Below are 27,712 nucleotides of genomic sequence, written 5' to 3' on the forward strand. Positions count from 1 at the left end.
AATAAATAACAATGTACAAAACTGCAGCATCCCAACATGAAACTTTCTGTCCATTGATGAACATAGTGTTTCCATCAACTCTGTCACATGTCCTGTAGTTACATTTGCTTCTCTCTGGCGGCTGGCTGTGATTCGCTGCAGACCCTTATACAGGAGTATCATTTGAGGCTGTCACATAGCTGAAAAGACAGAACAGTACAGTAACTCAGGTTCATGTTTTGTCTACTGATACTGCATTCTCATCTTCTGCTCATATACATATATAATACTGGATTAAATAATGATGTAGTAATAACTGCTTACTGTACTTCTCTCCACTGATCTCCACAGTGACCTGCTCAAAGGGTTCCAGGACTCCTCCTCCACCACCTCCCATTCCTCTTGGGTCAGAGCATCAACAGGTGCATTGACAATGGCCAGGGTAGAGATGATGGCATCCTTTGACTCAAGAAACCGCTTCAACGTATAAAATGTTGAATTCCACCTTGTAGTGCAGTCTTGTTCAGGCCTCTGCTCAGGCATCCCCATCTGGCATTGTGTAGACTTTAGGTTTTCAGCACCTACTGTGCTCCTGTGGAAGTATTCCACAGCTGATTTCACTTTGTCCACAGTGGGCTTCATCTCCTTCAGAACATATCTTACAATCAGGTTGATTGTGTGGGCAAGACATGGATGATGGGTCCATTTAAACATTTTCATGGCTTTGGTTATGTTAGCTGCATTGTCGCTAACACAACAGACCACTTTTCCATCTACTTGCCATTCTCTGGCCACTCAACAGTTCCTCTGCCAAGTTATCTGAGGTGTTTCTGTTGCTGTACTCAAAGCAGTCAGCTAGACATCGAAAAATCTTCAATGAAGTGACATGTAACTGACATGTAAGAAGTGGTTATTCTTGATGTCCAGCAGTCAGTGGTAAGACAAACTGCAGTAACTTTTTGGACTCTTTCCCACACTGAAGCCTGTGTACTCTTGTACAGTGGTGGAATAAGTGATTTTGAAAGGGTTTTCCTGCTTGTAATAGTGTACATTGGATTTAGACTATTGCTATCATTTCTAAAAAACGCTGTCCTCCATGATCGAAAATGGCTGGAAATCGGTGGCTATCATTTTAGCCAGTGCAATATCAATTTGGCCTTGTTTTGCTACCGACATAAACTTTGGCATAAACTGGCCCATAGAAGACTACGATGCTGTGGGTCATGGAGCAGGCCTGCTTGACTGAGTGGATACATCTCCACATGTGGAGGTGCTGGCTCCAACACTATCACTAGCAGGCCCGCTAGTTTTTCGAAGCTCTGCTACAGATAGCTTCACAGTTGGGTGCACAGTTCACATATGCCGGTGTAGGTTGTGCGTAGAACCGGCTTTATATGAGATTTTGTTTTGGTAAATTCTACACTGTGCTCTAACATTGTCTGCATTATTAAAATGCATCCAAATGCTACTGTGCTTCAGACTCATTTTCCAGCTATCCTTCCTCTCTCTCCTTGGCTGCTAAGTGTGTGACTGAGTGAGTTGGCTCGGCCCTCCCTCACATCTTTGGTTGACAGGAACAGGTGAGGCTGTTAGTCTGAGCAGACTAAGAATGTGCATTTGAGCATTTAGGGCTATTTTCTTTATTTTTTCATTCATTATATTAAATATTTTGATTATTCATATCTTAATGTTTTTTTATATATAGATTCGGCTCTTCTGGTATGGAATCGGCTCTTCGCGAACGACCCATCACTAACAGCCGGCAACTACCCCAGCCCGGTCAGAAACTTTGGCCAGTGTCTAACCAACCAGGTTTTTTTCTCTTTATAATCTTCAACTGGCTGAAAGCAGCTGCCTTACTTGAACTATCATCTTTAAATTCAGTACAACCATTGTTACCATTACATGGATTGGATACATTGTGAGAAGTGAAGTCACTGTTGATTTTAATAGTTTTATCGGTCAGTTTCTGCAACAGGGTAGCATGCCCTCTTTTGGAGAAAAAAAAGTGTTACTCTGTTAGACTATATGACCATTTATTTGACGCTTTACATTAAGGTGATACATTGGACATCAAAATCAGATATTTTGAACAAACAGACCAAAACAAGTGTGAAGAGCCAAAAAATAATTATACATACTCTTGACCAAGGCATTGTACCCAAAACAATGCACCATTTCACCATTGTGTTATGGAAAGTGCAGACTACTACTTCATCGTTTCCCATTCAGTAGTGCCAAAATGATCAATGAACAGAAAGTGAATTACTTACTGTGTTCATAGTCAAAAGGCAACAAGAACAAAAACAATTGTATAACAGTACACATGCAATGGATAAAGCATTAAGCAGCCACACAACTATCAAAACAAATGTGATCGAGAGAAATAAAGGCATCAGGTCAAACGTACTTCACTAATAATAATAATAAACACCCCTCCCCCAGTTTTCAAAAGTTATCGGATTTCAACAATTGGATATGATTAAAGGCATATAAATAGAATGGACAACCCCATTCAAATATAATACAGACAGTTCTATTAATTTTATTTCTATGCTTTTAATCCAACAGATCTGAGATATGACAATGGTTTATCGAGCTAGTTTTATACATCTATAACAACTGTGGTTCATCTGGATCTAAACGGTAGATCTAGAGTCCATAGATCTAGAACGACAGTGGTTCATCTGGAGTTCATGGTATGTTCTCCAGGCCCAAGGCAGAGTGATATGTGTGGGGTTGGTCAGCTGGCTGCCTGGCCTGCATCAGTAACAGTCAGGTTACTCAGCCAATCATTGGAGAAGAAACTGTTGTGCTCCCCTTTAGTTCTCTCAGTCAGTGAAGCTAGAGAGCAGAGAAAGAGTTTGTTAATGCTCAGAATTTAGGACCAGTGCAGTTTTTCCTGGCCATAATGATCTGACCAGCGAAAACCCCTGTGCCATTAGTGTTAGTCTGTACTGACCTGTCACAGGAAATCTGCATATAGAACTGGAGGGGGAAGTAGTTCAAAATCTGCAAAAACCACTTCCTGGTCTCTGCCATAGAAAACAGGTACATACATTTTGGTCCAAGCTAGACTACTACCTCAAGGGCTATTAAGACCAATGAGGATAATGCATGAAATATACACACACACACTATCTTCACTTACGAGTATGGAGGCTCCACAACACATAGGAAGCCTGTAGATGGACATAAACATAAAGTCCCACAAACATTGGCTGGAGTGAGAGTTTACTTTTCAAACTCACCACAATCAATGACATGCGAGGCGATAGCAAACCCAACCATAGAGAAGTCAGTATCCAGCTACTTACTTGGCGCTTCAGCACTTCAGAAGACAAAGCGAAAGAGTTTTAAAATTAGAATAATGGAATAGAAAGATGGCAGTGAGGATTTGTAATGCAATTTGTAAATACTGTACTTTGTAGGGGTTGGCACTCGGTCTTCTGCTGTGTCACTGATGCCAGCTTTGTTGTTCTGAAAGAAGATGGCTAACTTCTGAAGAGCCTCATGTCTGGTTCTGAAGACAGAAACCGTTAACTACTAAGTTAGGGAACTTTGTGATACATTGTGGTAGAAAAGGCTGCATAAATAACATTTGAATTTGGCATCACAGTAAAGACAAAGTAGAGCCTTACTGTGTGTGGGGGTCCTCTATGCTGCCATCACTAAGGGTGTGGTGGGCACTAGCATGGCTGCAGACTTCCAGTGAGAGGGGACAGGAGAGAGAGAGAGGGATGAAGAGGGTGAAGGGGTTAGTAGAAATGGGGGGAGAGGGTCATTTTATGGTGGTCTTTGAAGGCGTGATTGAAATGGTCTGCCATAAGTATATGGGCAGTAGAATGAAGACCTGAGACCGCAGGTACACTCTCTCTAATCCAGACGTCTGAAACAAACATTGAATCTATAACTTCAAAGATATGGATATATACCATATAAAATCCTACTCACGCATATCAGGCATTGAGACAGTCCGATTGTGAATGCTAAAGAATATATAAGAAAACAGATGAAATGTATTAGTCCTTCACTTAGCTTTTCCTAGAAAAACAAACTAATTATTTAATTTCTATACACAGTACATTGCAGTCTTCAAAAGTTTTTCATCAATTATCTATACAGAAATTCTGTGAGGATAACATGGTTGAGCCGAATCAAACGAACTGTAAAGCAGCGATTTAACTGGTGGGGTCGCAGGAGTTGTTTTTCCCTCCCCAATTTTGTGGTATCCAATTGGTAGTTACAGTCTTGTCCCATCGCTGCAACTCCCGTACGGACTTGGGAGAGGCAAAGGTTGATGGCCGTGCATCCTCCGAAACAAACCAGCCAAGCCGCACTGCTTCTTGACAACGCCTGCTTAACCCCGAAGCCAGCCACACCAATGTGTCGGAGGAAACACTAATTGCTAATGTGCGATGGGACAGGAACATCCTTGCCGGCCAAACCCTCCCCTAACACGGACGACAATGCTGGGCAAATTGTGCGCCGCCCCATGGGTCTTCCAGTCGCGGCCGGCTGCGACAGAGCCTGGACTGGAAACAGGATCTCTAGTGGTACAGCTAACACTACGATGCAGTGCCTTAGACCACTGAGCCACTCGACAGGCCCTACTGCAGTTCTTTTAGTGTGTGAATTTTGGGGGGGGGATGAATAAAATACTCGCCTGAATTTAAAATGACTAAGACCAGGTAGAATGTCATTTAAAATCTCTGAGAAAGGTTTCTTCAAATCACAGTATTTTCAATATAAAAGTTATCAGCAGCACTATTTAGTGGATTTGGTTGATTTTGTAGTCAAACAAGTGAGCTTACTAACATTTGTTTACAAGAATATGGGCAAAATGGAATTATTGACAATTAAAAAAAAAGGTGGAAATGTTTCTCTGGCCATTTAATTGCTACATTGAATGCCATATTTGTAGTCAATTGTTTTCCAGATTGCATTTTGACAAAAATGTTGTGTGTGTATATCTCACACACACACACACACACACACTTGGGTCCCGAGGCAAAACCAATGAAGAACCACTGCTGTTAAGCACTTGACAATTAAAAAAAAGGGCTTTACAAATACAAATGGGATTGCATGACTGCGTCCCAAACAGTGTAGAAAGTCTCACCGGTTCTCCATGTAGGGGGACAGGGTCTCTTCGTCTAATGTCCACTCCTCATCATCATCTGTGACTGAGAGAGAGAGCATGATAGGCTGCAAAACCACCAAAACCACCATAGCCAATGGGAAGGGCTTTGGCACAACACCACACTGCAGGCCTGCTGCCTAAAATGCATGGAATTCCTTTACTATCATAAAGCCAACTGATAAAAATACTCTGGGTTATTTCAATCAGGTGTGCTTCTGCAGAACTCCAATCCTCTGTAAATGTAGGCAGATTTTTCAACGTGCCTCAGACAATACTTTATCAATGTTGATTGATAAATTGTCAGTTGATTATCAATCATGCAGTTTTTACACAGAACTGGCTGTAAGCATGTTGAAGATGACTTACAGCTGCTGTGTAGCATGGGATGATGATTAGATGATCTGTAAAATATAATGGAGACAGAATAGGAAGGGCACGGAACCAAAGGGAGTGAGTAAATAAAATATACAAATACCCTGATTATGGCAACATGCTTAAATTCTTTCATTTTGCATTCCATTTTTTTTATTTTATTCCTAAGAACAGTGACTATTTCTCTGTACAACAAAATATGTTTGGAATTGATGTACAGTACTGAACAATAGACTGTACAGTACTGAACAATAGACTGTTGCATTCTGTTGTACCTGCTCCCCATGCTGATGGTATCTCCCTCTGTGCCTCCTCGGCCAGCAGCCTGAGCCTTCTTCCCGAGCTCCAGCATCTCTTTGATATTCAGCTCCACATTCATTACAGAGATATAGCCATCTGGAAAAGTCAACAATCAAACAGGGAAAAACACCCAGCAACAGAGCAGTGAAGAACTGAAGCCTGATAATAACTTGGGCCACAGTTTAGCCAGAGTTTTTCCTGACCTGTGACATATTCAAAAACCATCTACTCTGATGATCTTAAGGGAGAAAAACTAATCCTAATGTTCCCTCATTTTTGTATTCTTTAAAAAAATATATATATATAAAAAAAAATCTGAACTCCTACCCGGAGACTTTCTGACCCCCCCCCCCCCCCCCCCCAAGGCCATTTAAAGAACAATAATACAACATTGACAAACTCACATTTGTGGTTGGCGTCACGGGCCAGCCATTTTCCTTTGGGGCAGTTGGTGGTTCGGATGATGCTAACCGTGTCACCACTCTTCACTGGCAGGTCATTCTTACGCACTTTACTGGCCACTGTCACCCTGGCATGGTACATCGCCTCCTCCTGGCCAGTCACCTGAACACAGATGTTACACAGTAACCACAGCCATAGTTTGGCAAACTTTGTTTGGTGTGGAGTGTTTTGGGAACGTTAATGGGTGCCATATTGGATCTAAAAGTTCAAATTTCACAATTGAGTAGTTGGAATGCAAATTTGAATGCTATTATCCTGGAACATTTTAGGTCAACATGGTAGATAGCTTGTTGAAATATTGTTTGTCAACGTGTTGATCTATGGGAAAATAAAGCTGGACCCTCAAAATACCAAAACAAGACTGACCTATGAGCCTGATACCCATGACACAGCAACTTTTAAACTGATAGCTAGTAAGATAATGTATCATTAAGTCTACATGTGACAAGCTCAGAATTACTTTGAATTTTTTCTTCATTTCATTCTCCTTTTTCTCCCTCTCCTTTTGCTCTTTCTTCTCCTTCTCGAGGCGGTGCTTCTCTCTCTTCCTCTGATCTTTGTCCTCGTGGTTCTCAGGGCTCTGTTTTTCCTTACTGAGAACAATATAATTATTCTATTAACATGAATCTAACTGACAACATGCTATGAAGTGGAACCAAATATTAGAGGTATTGATGAATTTGATTAATCCCTTTAATTGAAGCATCAGTGAGACATGAGATGACAAACACACCTGTGCACATGATGTACACTCTCCTCCATATGCATTTGGACAGTGAAGCCACCATTTTAATGTGGCTCTATACTTTTAGATGAAAAGTGTCCTATGAGGCGACAGTACAGAATGTCACCTTTTATTTGAGGGTATTTTCATACATCTGTTTTACCATTTAGAAATTAAGGCACTTTATGTATCTAGTTCCCCCATTTGAAGGTGTCATAAGTATTTGTACAAATTCACTTATATGGTGTTAACGTAGTCAAAGGTTTAATGTTTGGACCAATATTACATCAAGTTTGTGACTACACACTCGTTGATGCATTTTCAGTTTGTTTGGTTGTGTTATATTTTGCCCAATAGTAACTGAACGGCCATGACGAACAACTTTCTTTACAAGTGAGTCGATGGGATGATTCTAAACACTCCTCAATTAAGAAAAATCATGAATAATGTCTGATGTGTGAGAATGTTATAACAAATCATGCTAACCTCTAACCATTACCAATAATGGGGAGAGGAGTTTAGGGGAGTTTAGAATTTTATGGGCGTTATGATCTTTGTGCCTCCATAACCTACTCATGATCCTCCATAATTAAAAAAAAATATTTCACCTTTATTTAACCAGGTCGGCCAGTTGAGAACAAGTTCTCATTTACAACTGCGACCTGGTCAAGATAAAGCAAAGCAGTGCGACAGAAACAGAGTTACATGGAATAAACAAGCGTACAGTCAATAACACAATAGAAAAAAAAGAAAGTCTATATACAGTGTGTGCAAATGGCATGAGAAGGTAAGGCAATAAATAGGCCATAGTAGCAAAGTAATTACAATTTAGCAGATTAACACTGGAGTGATAGATGAGCAGATGATGGTGTGTAAGTAGTGATACTGGTGTGCAAAAGAGCAGCGATGTAAATAAAAACAATATGGGGATGAGGTAGGTAGATTGGGTGGGCTATTTGCAGATGGACTTTGTACAGCTGCAGCATTTAAAACATGTGTATGTTTTAAATGCTGGAGTATAGAGCCCCCCCCCCCAAAAAAAAGGTTTCTTCACTGTCCAAATACATATGGAGGGGATGTACACCAGGGGTCAGCAACAGGCCCGCTAGTGATTTGGCAAAAATCAACCCACTAGCGATTTAGCCCCCAAAGTTAAGTAAACTCACAACAAAATATACATAATTTATTTATTTTAAATCACCAGGAATTATTGTGAAGGAAATTTGTTCCCAAGTATACCCACAAATAAAAAGAGATGCGTCATTGTGTATCAATGTAACTAAGGTATGAAATTGGTATTTTCAAATACAATCTCTTTTTGGGCTTACTTATGGTTAATTTGCCTGTGCAACAACTACAATATTTGAATAATTGAGCCATCATTTAGAGCCGACATACCATGGATTCCGGGGCCATATGTGCATTCGAGGCTCCTCCTTCTTCAGATACAAACAGAAAACAAAGAATAATTTTTTATACACAACAGCACCAACCATTCAGTTACCGAAATAAACTCTGCAGTAAAATTGTGTCACTTACCACTGGATGGGGGTCCCCATAAGGATCTAGAAGAGAATTTGAAAAACATAACGTTTGGAACAAATCATAAACACACCCTCTTTGAATTAGAGTAGGCTTTGACAAAAGGTAAATAGCTCATAAAAGAAATGGCTAAATGTTATAGATACTGGTATAACGATATGGGCTCTCAATTAAATAAATTAAACATATGTAGTGTCTTACTCTTTGGTGGGCCTTTACGTTTGTGTGAGTTTTGACTGACAGTGTTCTCAACAACTTCATACACATTATCACAGGTTTCATAATAGTTCTCCTGTTGACAGACACTAGAAGAGAGGACATTTCAGAGGTTAGGTGTAAAGAGGAATAACGGACTTCCCAGAGCTAAACTTAAGTTCACTATACCAAATACTCAGTAGTTTCTGTCCCCACACAATCCCTGGTGAGACACTTCAGCAGACTATAGTATTTAGCAAAAATAAGATCGTTTTCAAGCAGTTCACCTCAACGTCAGTCCTGAATGGGGAAATTCAACCGAAGCGGAGTCATGGTCAGTGTCCTCTGTGAATGAGGGTTCAACAGGCAACATTTCAGCAGATAGCTCAGAAACAACTTGAGGTTTTAGAACTGAAGCTGGAAACTCCCACGTTTGAGCCAAGAACTCTGAAAGAACTAGATCATGATGACTGCTGAGGGTCAGGGCTCGTTGGTCAAAGCTGGGAATTTTTGGAGGCTCACAAGATGGTAACTCGCATTCAGGGGATAGAAAATCTGGAACCCTCAAGTCTAGATCTACTGGATATTCAGGGGTTCCAAATTCTGTAGCTTCTAGTTCTAGAGCTGCAAGGTCAAATGCATTGCCTTCTGCAGTTTCCAGTTCTGAATTCAACTCAAAGTCTGGAAACTCTGGAACAACCAGTTCAGGATTAGCAATGGATGGAGGCTCAGAGTGTGGATCCTCACATGTCTCAGGTTCAACCGCTGAAGTCAACTCTGCAAGCAAAACAACAAAACAGACATTTGACTTGAGCTCAATAAACAGCACACATCAAATGATCTTTGAAGTAAATTGCATTACATCAACATACATTCTTTAAGTTTAAAGTGAAAAATCGGAGTCAGTGTCACTTACAGTGGAATTGACCACAACTGGTGAAAAATAAAAGTACCTCTGTGATGTTCTGTGGTTGGTTGGTAACATCTGAGATCTACCCTTGGAGGTCTTGGAGGTTTCATCGGCAAAGGTCCCAGAGACCCCCGGTCAGGTAGAAGTTTCCTGGCTGGATGAGGAGGGGGAAGTCCATCAGATTTTACAAGCAGAAGCTCTGCTCTATCCTGGCCAAACTGTTTCTCTGATGCAGTCTCTAGTCCTAAGAAAATGAAGAGAGCAATTGTATCTCAACTATACAATCATACCGCATTAACTCTAACACTATTGTAGCAGAACATGAGAATGACCATACAAAATGACCACATCACAAAATTGTTCTGAATCTGAGATGACTTACTGCGGGAAGAGTCATTCATCTTGAACGGCAGAGCTGAAACACAAGGGAGGTGCGGGAGACAGACAGGCAAAGGGGCTGGAAGGTCATGTTCTGGGGCATGACTCTCATAATCTGTAGAGGGCAGATGAACTCCCTTGTCCATGGTAGAGCTATGGTCTGAGAGATGGACCCCATTGGAACGCAGGCTCTTGGGCCTGGCATACACCAACAGGTGCTTAGGTGAGAACCGTTTCTTGCCTTTCTCCAACGTGCTGAAGAACTGGGTCGCACTAACCATAGAGGATAAGTCTTCACCTGGGCCTTCTAACGGAGTAGTGATGGTGATGTCTGGGCTGGAGGTTGGGCACTCCGTGCTAGAATGTTCCATCTGGAGTGGCAGCCTATCTTCAGCCTTATTCCTGTCCATCACAAGCCCCTCTACTGGAGCTCCTGAATGTCTGTTGGTGGTCAAACCAGCATACGCAGGCTCGTCTGCAGGTTCGCCACCAACCTTGGAGACTTTGGTTGACTTGAAGGGGTGGTGGAGCAGCAAACCCTTTTTCTTGCATTTTGTTGGAGGCGGGACCTCTTTATGAGGTGGCAAATGGGTTTTGTGCTCCTTCAAAGGCAGGCCAGGCAGTACGAGAGGCAAGTGGCGGTCTTTGAAGGATTTCTTGGCTGTCGCTGTGCAGTCCCTTCCGCCATTGTGGAGACTGTTCTGGTGTGGTGGTGTTGGTGGTTTTGGTGGGATGGCCTGCAGTACAAGTGCAGGGAAGGAGACGGGCCATTTGCCCCCAGACACCCTGGTCCCATCCCTGAAGATGACCCTGGGGATGACAGGTTTGTTCTCCACAGCCGAGTGGATGGAGCTCATCAGGGCTCCATCCTGGGGATGACAGGTTTGTTCCTGCTCCCCAGGAACAGTGGATGGGAGCCGTCTGGGCTTCTCAGCAATGGCAGGTCGGTGTTGGTCCCGGGCTTGAGCCTGGGCTCTGGCTTCCTCCTGAAACTTGGCCCTCAGAGCTTTGACATTGATTGGTCCCTCCTAGGATCAATGAGATCACTATAGTGATTAGTTAACAATGCTTAAAAACAGGCTACAATTGTTTGAAAGTAATAATTGTTTCTACCTCAGCATATAACAGTGTGTGCATTCAACTAATTATATGGATAACACAAGGCTAATTATTATAAAGGCACCAGTTGTTCATGGATGGTACAACAGATAACATGTACAACTCAGTTGTTTCATAGTATACTAAAATACTGTTTGTTGTGCAGACAGAAAACCAACTGTAATCAGTTTCGGATAAATCGCGAGTTGACCTTGCAAAGAGCAAAGATAACAACATCCAACAGATATGCAAACAGATCAATAGGGGCAGCAATAGATCATCTCGAATTTCATTACCTGTTCCATTGTTCCTCGTTACTTTCATCAACTGACAATCAAATGTAGTTATTTTACGCAATTGGACACGTTTCAGTTCACTGTCTCATTATGTCGACGTAGCCGCCAAAAATAGAACGCATTCTCTGATAAACTGATTTCTGAACTCTCTGAAGTTGCAAACAAATAGAGAGATACCGCAATAAACCTGCGCAGATGTGCGCATGACCTTATTGAATGATGTCACGTGTGCACGCGAAGAAAGTGTAATTTTCTTGAAACGTAGGTTTTATCAGATTTTAGTGTTCTATAAGGACCTGTGTTTTAATTAGTCGCAATGATATCTAGTGTATTGATTGTAGGATAAATGCCAATTGTATGGTATTATAGTTATATTATAGGCTAAATACAAGGTTTAGTGCCATAGGAACAATCTGCCTCTACAGAAGTCTGGGCCTTTATAGCCAAAGCTTGGAAGTATGGGGCTGCATACTTGGGAGTGTGTCATAAAGTGTGCGTTGCAAAACAAGTGGGTAGATCAACAGCGGGTTGACTCGTAACCCGCAGTCCCAGCGGGGAGGGTGGGTTTAGGGTTATGAAATATTGTCTGGATAAAGTTCGGGTTGAATAAAGAGAAACAATACCCCCAGAAATGTATCATTATTGTGCAATTTCTATCTATTCGTTTTTTATTTCATTATTTTAGGCTATGTGGCATTAGGGCCAAACTATACCGTGCCAAATAGCCAACACGCTTATCGCCAAATGCTTTTGGGAACGGGCAGAACAAGTTAACTTGCGAAATGTCGAGTTGAAAAAAAAGAGAAGGGAGGGCCAGAAAAGTAATGTTTTGGAAAGATTTGGTGTAGTGGTAAAAGGATGATAGCAGTGCAGGTTGTTATAGCCTACGTGATGGTTGTGAGGCACTATAAAATGTCGAGTCACCGAACGGACCTTCAAATAGACCTCTCACATAGCCTTAATATTACCTCCTGCAGAAATAAACATTTCTTGCAGCAGGCTAAAATGATACACCAAATGTTTTACTTGGGAACAAGAGTGGAGAAATATGATTTCTTTCTTTCAGCAACTTGAGAGAATTCAAATGCTCACGTCTGTCTGTAGAGGTGCTATCTTTATCTGAGTAATAAAAGCTGATAGTAGCCTATTTCAACCGCCGTTAATTTCAACCACATAAAATATGCATGCATCCAAGCGGAACTGAGATCTTTTCAAAAACATGATTTTGGGTCGTTTTCACAGGTTTGTATTTTCTTAAACTGGTAAAATTGATATAATTTGGACATTTTGCACAGAAAATCTTTCTGTTTGTTTTGTTATTGCATTTTCTCCTCGGCCCCTAAACGTCATTTTTTTTGTTGCCCCTAAACGTCATTTTTTTTGTTGCCCCTAAACGTCTTTTTTTTTTGCCCCTAAACCTCTTTGCACCGCGAAAGAAGCAGAGATGACAGCGACCACTTTATCAATGTCAACTAGATCGAATCATTCATTTGTATCGATGTATGACATTATTCTGGTTAGCAATGACTTATTTAGTATTTTAGTGCAACATATTGTCACATCCTGTTCTGTTTCACCTGTACTTGTCTCCACCTCCATCCAGGCGTCGCCCATCTTCCACATTATCCTCTGTGTATTTATACCTGTGGTTTCTGTCTGTGCCAGTTCGTCTTGTTTGCTAAGTCAACCAGCATTTTTCTACTAGCTCCTGGTTTTTCCCAGTCTCTGTTTTTCTCGTCCTCCTGGGTCTAACCTTTGCCTGTCCTGACTCTGTTCTCGCCTGCCTGACCATTTTGCCTGCCCCTGACCTCGAACCTGCCTGCGGCATTGTACCGTTTTGGACTACTTATGAACGTCAAACAACAACATTGACGAATACGCTGATTCGGTGAGCGAGTTCCTTAGAACGTGCGTTGAAGATTTCGTTCCCATAGCAACGATTAAAACATTCCCAAACCAGAAACCGTGGATTGATGGCAGCATTCGTGTGAAACTGAAAGCCCGAACCACTGCTTTTAATCAGGGCAAGGTGACCGGAAACATGACCGATTACAAACAGTGTAGCTATTCCCTCCGCAAGGCAATCTAACAAGCTAAACGTCAATATAGAGACAAAGTAGAATCGCAATTCAACGGCTCAGACACAAGAGGTATGTGGCAGGTTCTACGGTCAATCACGGATTACAAAAAGAAAACCAGCCCAGTCACGGACCAGGATGCCTTGCTCCCAGGCAGATTAAATAACTTTTTTTGCCCGCTTTGAGGACAATACAGTGCCACTGACATGGCCCGCAACCAAAACATGCGGACTCTCCTTCACTGCAGCCGAGGTGAGTAAAACATTTAAACGTGTTAACCCTCGCAAGGCTGCAGGCCCAGACGGCATCCCCAGCCGCACCCTCAGAGCATGCGCAGACCAGCTGGCTGGTGTGTTTACGGACATATTCAATCAATCCCAGTCTGCTGTTCCCACATGCTTCAAGAGGGCCACCATTGTTCCTGTTCCCAAGAAAGCTAAGGTAACTGAGCTAAACGACTACCGCCCCGTAGCACTCACTTCCGTCATCATGAAGTGCTTTGAGAGACTAGTCAAGGACCATATCACCTCCACCCTACCTGACACCCTAGACCCACTCCAATTTGCTTACCGCCCAAATAGGTCCACAGACGATGCAATCTCAACCACACTGCACACTGCCCTAACCCATCTGGACAAGAGGACTACCTATGTGAGAATGCTGTTCATCGACTACAGCTCAGCATTTAACACCATAGTACCCTCCAAACTCGTCATCAACCCTGGGTCTCGACCCCGCCCTGTGCAACTGGGTACTGGACTTCCTGACGGGCCGCCCCCAGGTGGTGAGGGTAGGTAACAACATCTCCACCCCGCTGATCCTCAACACTGGGGCCCCACATGGGTGCGTTCTGAGCCCTCTCCTGTACTCCCTGTTCACCCACGACTGCGTGGCCATGCACGCCTCCAACTCAATCATCAAGTTTGCGGACAACACAACAGTGGTAGGCTTGATTACCAACAACGACGAGACGGCCTACAGGGAGGAGGTGAGGGCCCTCGGAGTGTGGTGTCAGGAAAATAACCTCACACTCAACGTCAACAAAACTAAGGAGATGATTGTGGACTTCAGGAAACAGCAGAGGGAACACCCCCCTATCCACATCGATGGAACAGTAGTGGAGAGGGTAGTAAGTTTTAAGTTCCTCGGCATACACATCACAGACAAACTGAATTGGTCCACCCACACAGACAGCATCGTGAAGAAGGCGCAGCAGCGCCTCTTCAACCTCAGGAGGCTGAAGAAATTCGGCTTGTCACCAAAAGCACTCACAAACTTCTACAGATGCACAATCGAGAGCATCCTGTTGGGGTGTATAGCCTGGTACGGCAACTGCTCCGCCCACAACCGTAAGGCTCTCCAGAGGGTAGTGAGGTCTGCACAACGCATCACCGGGGGCAAACTACCTGCCCTCCAGGACACCTACACCACCCGATGTCACAGGAAGGCCACAAAGATCATCAAGGACAACAACCACCCGAGCCACTGCCTGTTCACCCCGCTATCATCCAGAAGGCGAGGTCAGTACAGGTGCATCAAAGCTGGGACCGAGAGACTGAAAAACAGCTTCTATCTCAAGGCCATCAGACTGTTAAACAGCCACCACTAACATTGAGTGGCTGCTGCCAACACACTGACTCAACTCCAGCCACTTTAATAATGGGAATTGATGTAAAATATATGACTAGCCACTTTAAACAATGCCACTTAATATAATGTTTACATACCCTACATTATTCATCTCATATGTCTACGTATATACTGTACTCTATATCATCTACTGCTTCTTTATGTAATACATGTATCACTAGCTATGCCGTTCTGTACCATCACTCATTCATATATCTTTATGTACATATTCTTTATCGCTTTACACTTGTGTGTATAAGGTAGTAGTTTTGGAATTGTTAGTTAGATTACTCGTTGGTTGTTACTGCATTGTCGGAACTAGAAGCACAAGCATTTCGCTACACTCGCATTAACATCTGCTAACCATGTGTATGTGACAAATACAATTTGATTTGATTTGAACTCTTGCCTGTCCTGACCTGCCTTTTGCCTACGCCTTGGATTATAATAAATATCAGAACTCAAACCATCTGCCTCCAATGTGTCTGCATCTGGGTCTCGCTTTGTGTCGTTATCGTACGAACTGGCCATGACAGACCCAGCAGACTTGGACCAGCTCCGTCACGCTGTCTCCCTGCAGGGAGCTACCATTGAGAAACAGGAGGAGCTACTTCAGAACCTGATGGAGAGGTTCCAATCTCTGGCGGAACTCCACGTCCAGGGGTTCAAGGCATTAACGGAGCAATTCCGTGAATTAGCTCGCAGACAGCATTCCACATCTGAGACCTCTCAGCCACTAAGTAACTTCCCTGCTAGTGGTGGGTTTGTTCAGCCTACCCCGGCTCTCCGAGAACCCCGCCTACCTCTTCCGGAGCGATATTCTGGCGATCCTGGAACCTGCCTGGCGTTTCTTTCCCAGTGCTCCCTCATTTTTGAGCTTCAGCCATATTCATTCCCTTTGGATTGATCGAAGATAGCATATCTAATTATGCTAATGTCCGGAAGGGTGCTCTCCTGGGGTTTGGGAACAACAATCCGCTGTTTGCCATAACTTGGAAGATTTCATGGCGGAGGTGAGGAAGGTATTTGATTCTCCGGTGCTCGGGAGAGAGGCGGCCCAAAAACTACTGAAGGTACATCAGAGCTCCCGTAGTGTGACAGACTACACAGTATATGTTCACACATTGGCCGCCGAGAGTGCCTGGAATTCGGAGGCTCTGTTCGATACCTTCTTTCACGGACTGCCCGAGGAAATAAAGGACAAGCTCGCAGCTCGGGAGTTACCATTGGACCTCGATTCCCTCATCGCCCTCACGATTAGGATTGATGGATGTCTACGAGAATGCAAGCGTGAGAGGAGGTCAGGTCTCGAGAACATTCGTCCATCCGCTGCTGCTTGCTCACCTCCGAAGGAATCCATAAATCCCCTAAGTGTGCATTTCCGAGAAGCGCCAAAGCCACCCGAGTTCCCTCGAGAATCACCGGCGACGGATGAGTCTATGCAACTGGGCAGAGCTATATTGTCTCCTAGAGAATGCTCTCACAGTGTGAGCTCCGACTGTTGTCTGTACTGTGTGGCTGCGGAACATTATATAGCCACCTGCCCTGTTAAGAGACCTATTTCTTTAGTACAGTGCCTTGCGAAAGTATTCGGCCCCCTTGAACTTTGCGAACTTTTGCCACATTTCAGGCTTCAAACATAAAGATATAAAACTGTATTTTTTTGTGAAGAATCAACAACAAGTGGGACACAATCATGAAGTGGAACAACATTTATTGGATATTTCAAACTTTTTTAACAAATCAAAAACTGAAAAATTGGGCGTGCAAAGTTATTCAACCCCCTTAAGTTAATACTTTGTAGCGCCACCTTTTGCTGCAATTACAGCTGTAAGTCGCTTGGGGTATGTCTCTATCAGTTTTGCACATCGAGATAATTAATTTTTTTCCCATTCCTCCTTGCAAAACAGCTCGAGCTCAGTGAGGTTGGATGGAGAGCATTTGTGAACAGCAGTTTTCAGTTCTTTCCACAGATTCTCGATTGGATTCAGGTCTGGACTTTGACTTGGCCATTCTAACACCTGGATATGTTTATTTTTGAACCATTCCATTGTAGATTTTGCTTTATGTTTTGGATCATTGTCTTGTTGGAAGACAAATTTCTGTCCCAGTCTCAGGTCTTTTGCAGACTCCATCAGGTTTTCTTCCAGAATGATCCTGTATTTGGCTCCATCCATCTTCCCATCAATTTTAACCATCGTCCCTGTCCCTGCTGAAGAAAAGCAGGCCCAAACCATGATGCTGCCACCACCATGTTTGACAGTGGGGATGGTGTGTTCAGCTGTGTTGCTTTTACGCCAAACATAACGTTTTGCATTGTTGCCAAAAAGTTCAATTTTGGTTTCATCTGACCAGAGCACCTTCTTCCACATGTTTGGTGTGTCTCCCAGGTGGCTTGTGGCAAACTTTAAACGACACTTTTTATGGATATCTTTAAGAAATGGCTTTCTTCTTGCCACTCTTCCATAAAGGCCAGATTTGTGCAATATACGACTGATTGTTGTCCTATGGACAGAGTCTCCCACCTCAGCTGTAGATCTCTGCAGTTCATCCAGAGTGATCATGGGCCTCTTGGCTGCATCTCTGATCAGTCTTCTCCTTGTATGAGCTGAAAGTTTAGAGGGACGGCCAGGTCTTGGTAGATTTGCAGTGGTCTGATACTCCTTCCATTTCAATATTATCGCTTGCACAGTGCTCCTTGGGATGTTTAAAGCTTGGGAAATCTTTTTGTATCCAAATCCGGCTTTAAACTTCTTCACAACAGTATCTCGGACCTGCCTGGTGTGTTCCTTGTTCTTCATGATGCTCTCTGCGCTTTTAACGGACCTCTGAGACTATCACAGTGCAGGTGCATTTATACGGAGACTTGATTACACACAGGTGGATTGTATTTATCATCATTAGTCATTTAGGTCAACATTGGATCATTCAGAGATCCTCACTGAACTTCTGGAGAGAGTTTGCTGCACTGAAAGTAAAGGGGCTGAATAATTTTGCACGCCCAATTTTTCAGTTTTTGATTTGTTAAAAAAGTTTGAAATATCCAATAAATGTCGTTCCATGATTGTGTCCCACTTGTTGTTGATTCTTCACAAAAAAATACAGTTTTATATCTTTATGTTTGAAGCCTGAAATGTGGCAAAAGGTCGCAAAGTTCAAGGGGGCCGAATACTTTCGCAAGGCACTGTAGGTACAAGTACAATAATTCTCTAATTCCCATCATCCGCACTCCTTTTTTTGTGTGATACTCCTGTGGGTAGACCAGTCTAAGTCACTCTGGGGCAGATGAGAGCTTTATGGATGCTACCCTAGTTTCTGAATTAGGTATCCCCACTCAACTCCTCTCTGTTCCCATGGACGCTAGAGCACTGGATGGTCGCTCCATTGGAAGAGTTACCCACAGTACCATCACCTCCTGGAGATCTTCAGCAAGACACGGGCTACTTCTTCCCCTGCATTGTCCCTACAATTGTGCCATTAACCTTCTTCCAGGCACCAAACTGCCCTGTGGTCAGCTATATTCCCTATCCGGCCCAGAGACCAAGGCCATGGAGGAGTATATTGAGGACTCTCTGGCTGCTGGAAGCATCCATTCTTCTGCATCCTCTGCCAGCGCAGGGTTTTTCTTTGTGGAAAAGGGCAAGACCCTGCGTCTGTGCATTGACTACCTGGGTCTTAATGACATAACTATCAAGAATCGTTACCCCCTAGCACTCCTCTCCTCAGTTTTCGAACCTCTCCAGGGGGCTACAATCTTTTCCAAGCTGGACCTTCGGGAATGCCTACCACCTGGTTCGTATACGCAAAGGAGATGAGTTGAAGGCAGCTTTAAACACTGCCAGTAGACATGATGAGTACCTGGTCATGCCTTTTGGTCTCAGCAGGTGTCTTCCAGGCCCCGGTAAACGATGTGCTCCGGGACATGTTAAATCGTTTTGTGTTCGTCTACCTCGACGATGTCCTGTTTTTTCCCCCCATTTTGCCCAAGAACACATCCTCCATGTTCGACAAGTCCTTCAGCGCCTCCTGGAGAACTAGTTATTTGTGAAAGCGGAGGAGTGCGAGTTCCACCGTTCTACAATCTCCTTTCTGGGATATGTCATCGCTGAAGGAAATGTCCAGATGGACCATGAAAATGTGAAAGCAGTAGTGGATTGCCCCCAACCTACATCCAGGGTGCAGCTGCAACTTTTCCTGGGGTTTGCCAATTTCTACCGCCGTTTCATTCAAGGCTACATCACCCTGGCGGCCCCCTCTCTGCACTCACCCCTCCCAAGGTGTGTTCACATGGTCCCCAGCTGTTGACAGAGCCTTTGTGGACCTGAAGCATCGGTTCACTACAGCCCCAATCCTCGTCCATCCGGACCCATCCCGTTAGTTTGTGGTTGAGGTCGATGCTTCTGATTATGGAGTGGGGGCTATCCTGTCCCATCGGTCTGCCTAGGACCAAAAGCTCCATCCCTGTGCTTTCCTGTCCCATTGTCTCAATTCTGCAGAAAGAAGCTACAACGTAGGTGACTGAGAACTCCTGGTGGTCAAGATGGCACTGGAAGAGTGGAGGCACTGTCTGGAAGGAGCAGAACATCCATTTTTGGTTTGGACCGACAATAAGAATTTGGAACATCTCCGCACAGCCAAGCGCCTTAACTCCAGGCAGGCCCGGTGGACTCTGTTATACACCAGATTCAACGGCACCATTTCCTACCGCCCAGGGTCCAAGAATGTCAAACCTGCCACACCCTCTGACCCCGACACCATCCTCCCTACCTCATGCCTTGTGGCTTCAGTGGGCTGGGGTATTGAGACCCTGGTCTGTAAGGCACAACGTTCCCAGCCTGACCCTGGAGGGGGCCCGGCTAATCGGTTGTTTGTCCCTAATTCAGTCCAGTCCCAGGTATGGAATGGGCTCATTCCTCCAGGCTTACCTGTCATCCGGGTTCCCGTCGAACCCTGGCCTTCCTCCGACAACATTTCTGGTGGCCCATGGTTCCTGACGCCTCTGCCTTTGACGCTGCATGCACGTGCTCAGAATAAGACATTGCGGCAAGCTCCGTCTGGCCTTCTTCACCCACTACCTGTCCCTCAACGTCCCTGGTCCCATATTTCCCTGGACTTTGTCACTGGGCTCCCTCCGTCTGATGGCAACACTGTCTTTCTGACGGTAGTGGATTGGTTTTCCAAGGCTGCCCATTTCATTCCTCTCCCCAAACTACCCTCTGCCAAAGAGACAACCCAGCTCATGGTGCAGCATGTCTTCCAGATCTATGGACTCCCGGTTGACATGGTCTCCGTCCGGGGTCCTCAGTTCTTGTCTCGGTTCTGGAAGGCGTTCTGCACCCTTATTGGGTCGTCAGCCAGCCTGTCCTCCGGATTCCATCCCCAATCCAACGGCCAGTCGGAGCGAGCGAACCAAGCTCTGGAAACAAGTTTAATATGCCTCGTCTCAACCAACCCCACTACCTGGAGCCGACAACTGGTCTGGATGGAGTACGACTGGACACTCTTCCCTGTTCGACCACTGGACTCTCCCCTTTCGAGTGCTCCATGTGTATCAGCCTCCACTCTTCAATGAACAAGAGCAGGAAGTCAGCATACCCTGGGCCGAGATGTTCGTCCGCCATTGTCGGCGTACCTGGAGAAGAGCCATGCAAAATAGTCTTGCGTGACAACAAATCTGCACAGTAAGCTGATCCATACACCCACTGTTGAGCCTCCCACTTCTGTTGACACGCCCACTTCAGACACGCTTTATGTAGGCAGTTATCCATGGCTCAAACGTTGCCTATTATTTTGACAAAATAGTCGAGTGACCGCTCTAACAATGGAAATGCATGCCTCAAACATTTACACCATCATTGTAAAGTCCTAGTTATTGTTGCTTTGACAAAGTCATTTCTGAAGATCATTTATTTCATATGATTAGTGATTCATTTACTTTCATCCCTCCTTTTAAGGTCCACCCTGTTACATGAACTGAACTCTTGTTTAAATATGTTGAAATTGTTCTTTAAATGTTGTTTTCAGTGACTGAGCATGTACAACATAATATCACGTCAACCCTGTTACCCATAAATAGTCTACAAATGTTTTAACACATCAATTTCCCCTCCATGCTGCACACAACATGCTTACATTCCCCCAAACACGTTTTTTGTGTAAAGTTGAACATGTGCTCTTTATGACAGAACATTAAAATGAGGTGAATTTAGTTTTCTTGGACCAAGTTACACTTCTCAAAATATGCTCTGTTCATGGAACGACCTGTGTGTGTGTTTTGTACTACGAATTTTGGAAGTGAGTGGGCCAGGATGTGGTGTGCTTGTGTAGACCTATGTGTGTGATATTACGAAAAATATATTTCCCAACTGTTAGAGCATGTTTACCCTTGATCAATCATTTACTGTGGCCTCTTATGACATGAGTGCACTTACCCCAGGATGACAACTATCAGTCATCTAAACAAAGCTTAACATGAGCTCATTTTCATCAAGGAGCTCTTTTATTTCTAATATGAATAGACTGATATGTGTATTATTGGGCTCCTACATTCTGCTGCTGGTTTTAAACAAATCTCCCACTGTAGATGCAACGGAGTACTCATGGAATATGGCTGAAACCAGGTAGATTTCTGTAGTTTTTACTACAAATACTACTACTTTTATTTACTACTACTGGGTGATTCCAGCAGGAGCAGAAACTATTACTGGTATTTCAGATTGTTCTGGCAATTCTCACACTGAAACTTCATTGGGAGGTAGAATGAATAAAATACTTTTTACATTTGTGTCACAAAACATTTTTGAGAAAATCATGATGATAATTTAGAGACAGAATACAGAGAGCAGAGTTTACACACATTATGTACAACTAGGTAGAATGAGCATAGAGCTATAAGAGAATGGGTAATGTATACAGCTTATGTGTATTATCAGTATGAATATATTTAAATGCAGTATAGTACAGGTATTTGTGTACATTTCAGAGATGGCTTGATGCGGTGTGTATGCATTTTACAGACACGCTTATCCAGAGCAACTAGGGTAAAGAGCCTTGCTCATGGGCATATCATTAGACTAGTCGGCGATTTGAACCAGTGACCTTTCGGGTTATGCCTCCTGTCAGACCATATAATATGTGACCCGTACATGATACAGACAACATCTGGGTGTCATTATACTCCTTATAATGTACTCTGTCATATAGAGTATGTTTAGATTCTGAAATGTATTTATTTATTTTATTTTATTTCACCTTTATTTAACCAGGTAGGCAAGTTGAGAACAAGTTCTCATTTACAATTGCGACCTGGATACACGTTCACATGAATTTATTCAGCATTAAAACGATTTAAAATTAATATTTCAAAACAATCCTTTTTGATGAAGCTCTTTTTTAGACATATTGTTTGAAACAATACACTCTTCAGACCCATCACATTTCCAGAGTGGCTCTGGGACTTTTAATGATATGACCCATTTTATACATATAACCAATCACAGCCCTCCTTTAGGATTGCATATTCAGCAAATCACCAGCAGTGGGCGTTCCCTTAGAAACCATTTACCATTTACAGTATTGCTGGTGTTCATAAAATTGGTCAGAATTTCAGAATTAGCAGAGCCCACTTTGGAAATGTGATCTACTTGTACTTTAAAATGAACAAAATCCAAAATAATAGTTTTGAGATATTTATATGAATATTTTTTTATGTAGAATAAATTTGTGAGAAAATGTGTATTTCAGAATCTAGACATAGTCCATATGTTAGAGCACACTATCAGGGGTATAATGACACCCAGACGTTGTCAGTATCGTGCACGGCTCACAGATCATGTATAGGTCTAAAAAACACCAATAATGGCAACTTTCCCCATGATAAAAAAACAAATTACGTTTTGTGATGTAAATCTAAAAAGCATATCACACATACCTCCTCCCAATTACATTTCTATGTGAGAATTGCCAGAAATTCTAAGATGACAAAAATATTTTCTGCTCCCGCTGTTGTGGAATCGCTCTACTTCAATCTAAAATGTCTGTGAAGCTTGAAACTGTAATGGTATTTGTATTTGACTGAAGAACAGGGCAATCTGCTATCAGGAGGGTCAGGAGTGTAAACAAACCAGCTCCTATCAACTGTAAGATGAAAATGTGGTCGTCATGGAGCCCTTGTGACTCCTGCACAGACAAGAAGGTAAAGGGTTTCTTCTCATTATACGGTTCATGTTCAAGGCTTGGGACTAAATAATAAACTATACTTTCTATGATACACAATGATCTGTTGTTCCACTAAAACAATTCTCATATTTGTGTTCATTATTTATATTGCCCAGTTTCGTTTCCGTTACATGGAGAAAGCGTCCCAGTTTGGTGGGAGACAATGTTTGGACAGTCAGTGGGAAGAGCTGGCATGCCCCACAGCACAGGCAGTGTGTTGGGAACCAGACATCTGTGGAGAAAGATTCACCTGCAATGCCACAGGTAAGTACACAATATACATCACCTCCAACCTCAAGCCAAGCGTACAATGTGTTGAGTCTTCTTTTGTCTCCAAATGTTTCATGTGGTTTTCATGTGGGTTTGTGTGTGTGTGTGCATACGTGCTTGTAATGAGCGTGTGTGTGTGCGTGTGTGCGTGCGTGCATCCATCCGTACTTAGGTCGTTGTGTGAGCCAGGCGCTTCGCTGTAACGGTGAGGTCGACTGTGACGACGAGTCTGATGAGACGGACTGTGAGCAGGTGGACGACAGACAGGACAAGTGTTCCACACTACTACCCATCCCTGGAGCTGGCCGCGGCACTCAGGGGTAAGCAGGGGTCAGAGGACAGAGGTCATCAACAGTCATAATAAGTGGGAACGACAGGATGCATCTGACACAGAAAAGATATGTTGCTGTTTGTGCTGCACACACACATCATTTGAAACAACAACAAAGTATTGCTCTTTATGTTCCTAGCTTTAACATACTGACAGGAGAATTTGTGGACCACGTTCTTGACCCACAATACTATGGAGGACAGTGTGAATATGTCTACAATGGAGAATGGAGAAAACTCATCTATGATCCCTTCTGTGAGAATTTACATTATAACGAGGATGAGAAAAACTATCGTAAACCCTACAACTTCCATACATACCGCTTCATGGTACGGTACTGTACTGTATGCATCGTCATGTCACAAAATGGACACTTTTTACAATGCTCAACTTATCAATGACATTTGAAAAAAGTTATATGTGTTTTGTTATTTTTGGGTTATTCTAGGCCCAGGCTACTTCTGAAGGCTCCTCAGAGTATTATGAAGATATGGCCACATTACTGAAAGCCAGAAAGACGGAAGATTCTTTTAATCTGGGTGTTACTGTTGGGATTCAGTACGTGGAGTTTGGAGTATCAGGGAATGTGGAGTCTGCGTTACTAACAAATCTAACAAAATACACCAATCAGGTAAGAGAATATGTCTTAAATAATACCCCCGAAACAGCCTCTTTATACCCAGGGAACACAACTGTAGTTAGTCCCTGGCTGCGTTTTATTCCAGGAGGCTATTGCCTACAACCTTGTTTTCTCAGATCCACGAAGGGTAGTGAACGAGAACATCCATCCTGAAATGAAACCCCTGAGTCCTATATTTCTCATTTGAGCATGTATGAAGCTGAAAAGCGCTATACAAATATAGTTCTGGTTATGTGTTCTCCTTTGTCCCTCAGGAACTTGGCTTCATCAGGTTGCAGTCTAAGGTTCAGACGGCCCAGTTTAAGATGAGGAGCGAGGGGCTGATGCTTCATGAAGACATGTACCTGTCCCTCATGGAGCTTCCTGAGGAGAAGTATGACTTTGGCCTGTACTCCCGCTTCCTCAACACTTACGGAACGCACTACGTCACCCAGGGCATCATGGGAGGGACCCTGGAGTATGTGGCGGTCGTCAACACAACCGCCATGAAAACGTCTAGTATGGTGTCTTTTTTTATTTCTGTGATGCTGTCGTTGAATGAGTGAGCGAGGTTTCAGGCTGGGTCAGTGGTGGAAAAAGTGTGAAGGATTTTTAGACCTTTCTATATTTTGGGAGGAACCATATAATATTATCATGTGAGTTATTAAAGTCAATGGTATATTTGAAGAGTCCATTTCTGTGTGAATTTAATGCTTATTCCAAAACTTGTTTTTGCTCTTGACTTTTAACAGAGATTGATGCGGAACAACTTAAAGGGTGTTTGGGTGGATCCATTGGCATAAGCAGTCCTATAGGCAAGACGAAGCAGGTAGAAGTTGGAGGCAAACTTGAAGTCAAAGGTTGCAAAGGCACTGGCTCTTATGAAAAAGGTGTGTGATCATCCCAACCGACCTTATCTAGCAAAGGACACCTTGGTTAACATTTCCTACTTTTTCTACCAACACCAGATACCAAAGGACAGCTTGGTTAACATTTCCTACTTTTTCTAACAACACCAGATTTCTACCTCATTTCAACTGTATATTGTTGTTCAACTTTCTGACTTTCTGGTAGTAACATTCAGTTAGAGCAATTGTGGGTAACAGGGATAGGGTATATTCAGTAAGTATACTGGAATTGCAGTTTACTTCCAGAGTTTACTGAATTGAGATGGACCCATGTGGATAATTGATGATTTCCCTCTGTAACCCAGAGATGTATGGCAGCTCCAGTTTGATCAAGGACATTGTGACGCTGGTGAAGGGGGGCAGTACAGGAAGTAGTGGGGGTCTGCTGGCCATCAAGGACCCTGACACATACAGGAAGTGGGGCCTTTCGCTCAAGTACAACCCAAATCTCATCGAGTTTGAGGTATAATAGCATTTACTTACAGATATACCTGAACACACTGTATATAGCCAATGATGTATATAAACCCTGGATTGCTGATGCTATGTATTGGCCATTGAGAGGCTTTGAAGCCACCAGTCGGCCATATTGGCACTCCCCGGTAGAAGCAGTCCTCCATAGGACTGAATGGAATTCTACAGTATTTCAATTAAATGTTTCAAGGACAATTTTTTGTTGTTGTTGTAGTGGGTACAGTAACATTAGAACTTTCAGAAAATGTTACTTTAAGAAATGTTTGTGTATATACTGTATGTTTAGCTCACATAACATTATTTAAAAGTCTCTAATAAAATAAACATGACAAAAACAAATGTAGACATTCATAAATGCATTTCTATAGCTTCCAGAATATGTTTTACAATGGTGGGGGAGTGCCAGTCAACCAGTGTATATATACATTGTGTATTCAGCACACAGATGGTGCTGGACATTACATCTGTGCATGCTACTTGAAACATGGTACTTTTACGTGTTTACTTTATATACAGTGCATTCAAACATAGTACATTCAATATGCACAAACACATCAAGTAACTCATCAAGCATGGTCTCCTCTTCCCTCCTCTCCCCCCTCTCCCCAGACCCTGCCCATATTTGAGCTGGTGCGTCTGAGCACAGCGGGGGACCACGTGGGGGCACGGCCGGCCCACCTGAGGAGGGCGTGGGAGGAGTACCTGCTCCAGTTCAACTCCTGTCGCTGTGCTCCCTGCAGGCATGACGGCATCCCTGTCCTCTCCCAGACCTCCTGCCACTGCATCTGCAAGCAGGGCTTCAGAGGGGAAGCCTGCGAGGAAACCCTCAGGAAAGGTGGGCGTAACAGTGCTATTATATGCAGTTACTTATATCTGCCCTCAGATGACAGCAAGTGCCACACCTTACTACAGTAACTATGCTATTCAGTTAGTATGTGTAGAGACGTAGATGAGTGGGTAACACAGAGCCTGGCATTCTGTCGTCTGATAGATTCCACGACGGACGGGGCCTGGAGTTGCTGGGGGGCGTGGTCTTCCTGTCAGTCAGGAAGTAAGACGCGCCGACGGTCATGTGACAACCCCCAGCCAGATGGGGGTGCCGCCTGCCTTGGCTCCTCCTCCCAGAACCAACGCTGTTGATGTCACCAGCCAGACGGGTCACAGCGCGGCAGGGGACACAGATTTCAAAACTACATCAGGAAGTAGGAGTGAATACCAATGATGTTCATTATGTTACCAACTCTGTATTTTTATCTGGCCAGAAAGATGAGGGTCAAAAAGTTTGTTCAGAAATAAAACAGTTCAAGATATTCTCGATTATCAAATCATTTTGTTTTATTTGTCACATGCGCAGAATATGTTTTATCTCCTCAGTTATCTCACTGTCACTATAAAATACTCAACATTGAAAACATACTGTAACACAGGCACAACACTTCCAATTATTTTACTAGGCAAGTCAGTTAAGAACAAATTATTTTATACAATGGTGGCTTAGGAACAGTGGGTTAACTGCATTGTTCAGGGGCAGAACAACATATTTATACCTTGTCAGATCAGGGATTCGATGCAGCAACATTTCAGTTACTGGCCCAACGCTCTAACCAGTAGGCACCCTGCTGGTTACTGGCCCAACGCTCTAACCACTAGGCACCCTGCTGGTTACTGGCCCAATGCTCTAACCACAAGGCACCCTGCTGGTTACTGGCCCAACGCTCTAACCACTAGGCACCCTGCTGGTTACTGGCCCAATGCTCCAACCACTAGGCACTCTGCTGGTTACTGGC

The 27,712-nt window shown here is 43.5% G+C and overlaps 2 protein-coding genes across 7 annotated transcripts; one reads left to right on the forward strand and one right to left on the reverse strand.

Annotated features, from left to right (window-relative positions):
- Positions 1-1,998: 1,998 nt before the first annotated feature.
- si:ch211-188c16.1 (uncharacterized protein LOC562677 homolog) lies at positions 1,999-11,859 on the reverse strand. 6 transcript variants are annotated; one of them, XM_036986174.1, is made up of 19 exons: positions 11,400-11,859; positions 10,010-11,033; positions 9,671-9,781; positions 9,005-9,494; positions 8,724-8,827; positions 8,520-8,545; positions 8,379-8,419; positions 6,717-6,849; positions 6,199-6,358; positions 5,770-5,890; positions 5,489-5,523; positions 5,102-5,165; positions 3,934-3,968; positions 3,621-3,684; positions 3,404-3,502; positions 3,297-3,310; positions 3,131-3,161; positions 2,942-3,014; positions 1,999-2,823 (listed from the first exon to the last, which is right to left on the reverse strand). In XM_036986174.1, the coding sequence occupies exons 1-18, from the start codon at positions 11,406-11,408 to the stop codon at positions 2,945-2,947; spliced, it is 2,631 nt and encodes an 876-aa protein (XP_036842069.1). In that variant the 5' UTR covers positions 11,409-11,859; the 3' UTR covers positions 1,999-2,823; positions 2,942-2,944. The 6 variants fall into 6 exon arrangements, 5 of the variants coding, with proteins under 5 accessions (XP_036842069.1, XP_036842066.1, XP_036842068.1 ...); XM_036986171.1 differs by having other exon boundaries at positions 9,671-9,871; XM_036986173.1 differs by lacking the exon at positions 3,297-3,310 and having other exon boundaries at positions 9,671-9,871.
- Positions 11,860-21,566: 9,707 nt separating this feature from the next.
- Positions 21,567-27,235, forward strand: c8a (complement component 8, alpha polypeptide). The gene is given in 11 exon segments (NM_001124624.1): positions 21,567-21,726; positions 23,186-23,300; positions 23,440-23,587; positions 23,766-23,913; positions 24,064-24,253; positions 24,373-24,555; positions 24,819-25,062; positions 25,296-25,433; positions 25,757-25,914; positions 26,535-26,760; positions 26,917-27,235. Coding segments are annotated over 11 exon segments (1,848 nt in total). The 5' UTR covers positions 21,567-21,577; the 3' UTR covers positions 27,066-27,235.
- Positions 27,236-27,712: the final 477 nt, after the last annotated feature.

Source organism: Oncorhynchus mykiss, chromosome 8 (assembly GCF_013265735.2).
Source record: "Oncorhynchus mykiss isolate Arlee chromosome 8, USDA_OmykA_1.1, whole genome shotgun sequence".
NCBI classification, from domain to species: domain Eukaryota; kingdom Metazoa; phylum Chordata; class Actinopteri; order Salmoniformes; family Salmonidae; genus Oncorhynchus; species Oncorhynchus mykiss.

What these genes read in the sequence shown, in the direction of transcription:
- si:ch211-188c16.1 (XM_036986171.1), bottom strand. An exon ending in TCCCATGCTACACAGCAGCT is followed by an intron (nt 5,166 to 5,488) that starts GTAAGTCATCTT and finishes TCTCTCTCTCAG; the next exon opens with TCACAGATGATGATGAGGAG. An exon ending in TCCCCCTACATGGAGAACCG is followed by an intron (nt 3,969 to 5,101) that starts GTGAGACTTTCT and finishes TATATTCTTTAG; the next exon opens with CATTCACAATCGGACTGTCT.